Genomic DNA, 5,831 nt, shown 5'->3' on the forward strand with positions numbered 1-5,831 from the left:
CTCTTCCTCAGTTTTCACTGTCTTCTCCTATATTCCTCGTAACATCTCTGTCTCCCACTTTACTGTCCCTCTATATTCTCATTCACTTCCCTCTTACTTCCTTCCCTCCCCTGCCTATATGTCTCCCTCTCACTTACTATCATTCTAAATCCCCATTTCTCTCCTCCATTTTTTTTGTCCCCCTCAGCTTTTGAATTTCCCTTTCTATCCCACCTCCTTTCATAAATCTCTTCCTTCTCTTCGCCTCCTCTCCAATCTTCTTCTTCTCCAGACCTCAGCAAACCTCATGGCGAGGCAGATCTGTCAATATTGAACCCCCGTAATGGACAGGTCTGTCAACGGGATTGAATCTTCAGAGCACAACATGGCTTTTTTTTTCAACTTACCTATTAGGTTCCTGCATACCTACTTCATTGAGTTTTCTATTTTGGTTACCTACGTACCTTGTTTCAACCCTAAAATTTCCTCTGACCTTGCAATATGAGACACTTCGTAAAGATGTGCGTTGAAAAGGTCATGCATTTATCTACATTTCTTCACCAGAAGAACCAAAAATGCTCTGCACACGAACAAAGTCTAGCTTAGAATGAAGGATAACCTCATTTGAGCCATCTGCATGAGTGAAATAAATTTCTTTCCTAGTGGAAAGCGGGCCTTATATCTGACCCTTGTGAAATACATCTGAGCACCATACTATACCAATAACTTTGTTCATCTAAATTTTGAGTACCAAATCTTCAAAGGCGGCAATGTCAAATTTGGAAACCACACCATCATCCGAGGGTCAAGTAGAGCAACTTCTAGAAAAAGCTCTCATACTGATTGAGCTCACCATCGATTTGAAAGAGAAAAGTCACATTGGTGAGAAGTACGCATGCGATTTGAAATCCTTGGCATGGAAAGCATGTCAAATCACATCTGCTATTCAGCAGTCCACCAAGGAGTTTCTACAACTTGCCGAGAACATTGTCAAATCCGCTCTAGAAATAATAGCAAATGACAGGAAGAATTCGAAGAGTGTTGAATGTAAGAATGGAACCTGTAATAGTGGTAAGGAAACAGAAGAAGGTGTAATAGCAGCTACTGATAATGTAATTGAAGCTAAGGAAACCAAAGACCACACAGACTTGATCTACAAAGAACTGGTAAATCTGCAGAATATTTTGAAGAAGGACATTCAACTTCATGAGAAGAGCTCGGAAATGAAACTTTCCAAAACCAAAAGCTCAACCAGTATCGCAGACTTGATCAAAACACTTCAGATCAAGCAACAGAAACGGAAAGACAATTTGAGTCCCAGAATTTGCAAGGATGAGAAATATCCGGAGAGGACGTCCAGAGAGTCTTTGTTAGATCAGGCCAATTTATCTTTGCAAACCGTTCATGAAGACAGTTTTACAGGTAAAATAAATTTGTGAAGTGTTTTATTCCATTGGAAGTTTCAAGATAGGTATGGTATTTTATTTCCATCATTTTACTTCGATAATATCATTGCATAACGACCCAATTATCTTTATTTTCCCCAGATTTCAATCAGCTCTCTTCGCACGACATAAATAGTAAAACCCAAAACAGTGTGCTTTCTTTGAAGGCTATTCGGCGAATCAATAGGCAAGACCCTACACCCCTTGTTGGGCTTTTAATGTACTGAGTATTTATCTCATAAGGTTGGTACGTTGGTACACATACCTATCTGCGCTGAGGCAGTAATGCTCTGCGGCAGTTCTTACAGCTGATTTATAGAACATTGCAATTATTTGTTAGGTTTATATTAGACATCCTATGTATTAACATTGCACTCAAAACTCAACACATCCTGAGTGCACTTCACCACCCGAGCCACCAGTTGTTCTTCAATTCTTGTACCATTGTGAAGGGAGTAAATTTGAATATAATAAAATGTTCAGAACTCAGTGGACCGCAACATGATATGTCCGAGGACCCTTTCAATGCTGTCCTGGGCTAATTTGACATTCTAAAAACTTCCGCGCTTGAAAGGATAGGCCTACAAAACGGACATCTTGAGTTTGATTCCCGTGTGGATTGACAGATTCACGTAAATGATAATTATTGGACGTGTAGGAAATTCAGCAGAGCCACAGAAAGGACTTCTTCCATTACAGATTTCGTTACAGACGATGAGCTTTGGGTTAGCCTCAGTCCACAATGCTGGACTGATGCACTTAGCATGTTTGTGTGTCGTAGGCTAGTGGTGTAAGGTATTTTTACTGTTGCACATTGCATAATCATTCGAATTTACCGGCGTTCATACAAATCTAACTTCATCTTGGTGCACTCTCAGTAAATTCTTTCAAGCAACTAAGTTAGAAGGCACCCACATGAGTCACGTGACTTGAATATGTACCTACGAGTATACATTTTCTTGTACCTATAAAAATTAAAAAAAAATCTATTAAAAAAAAAAAAACACAAAAAAAGTACTAACTTACAAGAATTGAGAGCTGAGGAGCCTAAGAGGTCAAGCTAACCTAGAGGTAGACAAATTTGGTTATATTAGCTTGAATTCTTGAATGGTAGCGCCTCTAAATTGTAAGCGCTAGATCGCGGGTTCAATTCCCACCCGGGTCGGATTTTATCCTGAACAGATAAGGTTCGTTCTCGGAACGGCTGGCTTTCTCCTATCCTGTCTTCCATCTCTCTTCGATTTCGGGACGATAACACCTTAGCAGTCACAGTTCCCTCTATAAAACCTCTTAAATTTGGTTATGAAAGGGCTGCCCAAATGACAGAAGAGTGGGGATAATATTGATAGGGGCTATTGTTGGTCTGACGTCTGTATTATCTGGGTATTCCAAAATCATTGGAGCGTTAAAGGGGGCAGAGTATCCTAATATTAGGTATCTACCTAGGTAGGTATACCTTTGTTATTCCCAATACACCTTCATTCTTCCGATGAACCTTCACCAATAAATAGGTACAACATGTTCACTAGAATGTCTGGTCTTATAAGTTTTGACATTCGATTGGTATCAATGTAGTTTATTATTAGCCATCTTAAAAAAAAAAAAAAAAAAAAAAAAAAAAAAAAAAAAAAAAAAATTTCTGGTGTATCGCGCTAAGTTGTTTTATCCTGCCCTTGGCAGCTTCAGCTATTGTTCGCCACTCACGTTCAGATCGGCTGACAGACTGTCAGGACGTGTGTGGCGGAAAAAAGGTTCAGACTGTGGTGTCTCAGACGGTCTGACAGATCTAGTTCTAAAGCTTTTCCCACCTCTCACGTTCAGACCCAGGTCTGTCAGACAATTGTCTATCGGACCGACGTCCTGAGCGAGGGTGGCTGGCCAATACACCATGCCAATGGAGCTGGCACTAAATGCCAGTAAAACATGACCAAACATATTTACCTCTGCACCAATCCAGTTACAAACCATTCTCAATGGCGCTTACCTCAAGCTCTTCAGCTCTCAAGAGAAACCTTCGTGGAATACCCTTCAGATCTTATTAGCCCTGTAATGCCCAAGAATTTTCCAATTCTCTATCGGTCAAGTTTAGACAAAAATAGAATAGGTATATTATCATTATCATTGTTGTTGTTGTTGTTGTTGTTGTTGTTGTTGTTGTTGTTGTTGTTGTTGTTGTTGTTTTCTCTCTCTCTCTTCCCCCCTCCTCTCTCACTCTCTGTCTTACATTGTGAAGACTGTTTTGCATGTGGACGGGACGATAAGGTTTGGTGAATTTCAATAGAAAATTCGACACCCAATACCCCTCCTCTCTCTCTCTCTCTCTCTCTGTCTTACATTGTGAAGACTGTTTTGCATGTGGACGGGACGATAAGGTTTGGTGAATTTCAATAGAAAATTCGACACCCAATAAGAAAATTACCTTTATCACATTTCTCCTTCGCTCCGTCTGGTGATTGTGCGGCTTGTGATATTATTTTAGGGGTCCAAATTTTAGGGGAGCGAGACTCATCTTCCTACTTTATGGTACTTATTTCCCATTGCCCTTCTAAATGTATCCGCGTCTACCACAATCTCAGGATTGAGTTCAATGCGAGGATGACCTTGCTATTAAGTATACGGAAAAACTCGTTTCATCTCAGTTACAAATGTTATAGGCAAGATACTTCATTGCCCTTCTAAATGTATCAGCGTCTACCACAATATCAGGATTGAGTTCAATGCGAGGATGACCTTGCTATTAAGTATACGGAAAAACTCGTTTCATCTCAGTTACAAATGTTATAGGCAAGACCCTACACCCCTTGTTGGGCTTTTAATGTACTGAGTATTTATCTCATATGGTTGGTACGTTGGTACACATACCTATCTGCGCTGAGGCAGTAATGCTCTGCGGCAGTTCTTACAGCTGGTTTATAGAACATTGCACTCAAAACTCAACACATTCTAAGTGCACTTCACCACCCGAGCCACCAGTTGTTCTTCAATTCTTGTGCCATTGTGAAGGGAGTAAATTTGAATATAATAAAATGTTCAGAACTCAGTGGACCGCAACATGATATGTCCGAGGACCCTTTCAATGCTGTCCTGGGCTAATTTGACATTCTAAAAACTTCCGCGCTTGAAGGGATAGGCCTACAAAATGGACATCTTGAGTTTGATTCCCGTGTGGATTGATAGATTCACGTAAATGATAATATTGGACGTGTAGGAAATTCAGCAGAGCCACAGAAAGGACTTCTTCCATTACAGATTTCGTTACAGACGATGAGTTTTGGGTTAGCCTCAGTCCACAATGCTGGACTGATGCACTTAGCATGTGTGGTAGGCTAGTGGTGTAAGGTATTTTTACTGTTGCACATTGCATAATCATTTGAATTTACCGGCGTTCATACAAATCTAACTTCATCTTGGTGCACTCTCAGTAAAGTTCTTTCAAGCAACTAAGTTAGAAGGCACCCACATGAGTCACGTTACTTGAATATGTACGAGTATACATTTTCTTGTAAAAAAAAAAAAAAAACTCTTCAATAGGTAGTTATCAATTCCATTGGAAGTTTTAAGATAGGTATAATATTTATTTCCATCATTTTACTTCGATAATATCATTGCATCGACCCAATTATCTTTATTATCCCCAGATTTCAATCAGCTCTCTTCGCACGACATAAATAGTAAAACCCAAAACAGTGTGCTTTCTTTGAAGGCTATTCGGCGAATCAAAAGATATCTCCAGCATAAGAGCGATTTCGATAGCGAACTGACCGAACCAGGATATCCCGAAACCAGCAATTTGGGTGACCTTGTTCGAAATGCGACTGAATCGCAATCAAGACTGATTCAGAGTCTCTCGATCAACTCTATGACTCGTGACTCGGAAGCCATTTTGAAAAACGAAAGCAGTCATGTGAACATTATCCTGCACAACATTTCTGAAGAAGATTGAAATAAACTGAACTTTCGAATACACAATGTGCAATAGAAGATAAAAAAAATCTGAATAATCAAGAATTACTGAATCTGCTGGATAAAAATATAATAAATCGAAGGGAACTAGTTGCTACCTCCAGCTCTGATCTGAAGAAGATTGAAATAAACTGAATTTTCGAATACACAATGTGCAATAGAAGATAAAAAAAAATCTGAATAATCAAGAATTACTGAATCTGCTGGATAAAAATATAATAAATCGAAGGGAACTAGTTGCTACCTCCAGCTCTGTAGTCCTATTTTTATCATGAAGAAGAAAGCTTCAATAAAAAGTTTGTCAGCTTATTAGAAAACCTTGTAAGTACGTACGCTAGGTCCCATATGAGATCATTTCAAAACTTCAATGCAACTTGAGCAGAGAGTTTTGGAACATAGAAAGCAAATATCGGGTACCTATATCAAGTATACCTAGTACGTAGT

The 5,831-nt window shown here is 39.3% G+C and overlaps 1 protein-coding gene across 1 annotated transcript; it reads left to right on the forward strand.

Moving 5' to 3' along the window:
* Window positions 1-619: 619 nt before the first annotated feature.
* On the forward strand, window positions 620-5,490 carry LOC103506217. The gene is made up of 3 exons (XM_008470606.2): window positions 620-1,401; window positions 1,527-1,591; window positions 5,128-5,490. Exons 1-3 carry the CDS (start codon window positions 750-752, stop codon window positions 5,365-5,367), a joined length of 957 nt encoding a protein of 318 aa, XP_008468828.1. The 5' UTR covers window positions 620-749; the 3' UTR covers window positions 5,368-5,490.
* Window positions 5,491-5,831: the final 341 nt, after the last annotated feature.

The sequence above is a fragment of the Diaphorina citri genome, unplaced genomic scaffold (genome assembly GCF_000475195.1).
Source record: "Diaphorina citri unplaced genomic scaffold, Diaci psyllid genome assembly version 1.1 scaffold223, whole genome shotgun sequence".
In the NCBI taxonomy this organism is placed as follows: Eukaryota; Metazoa; Arthropoda; class Insecta; order Hemiptera; family Psyllidae; genus Diaphorina; species Diaphorina citri.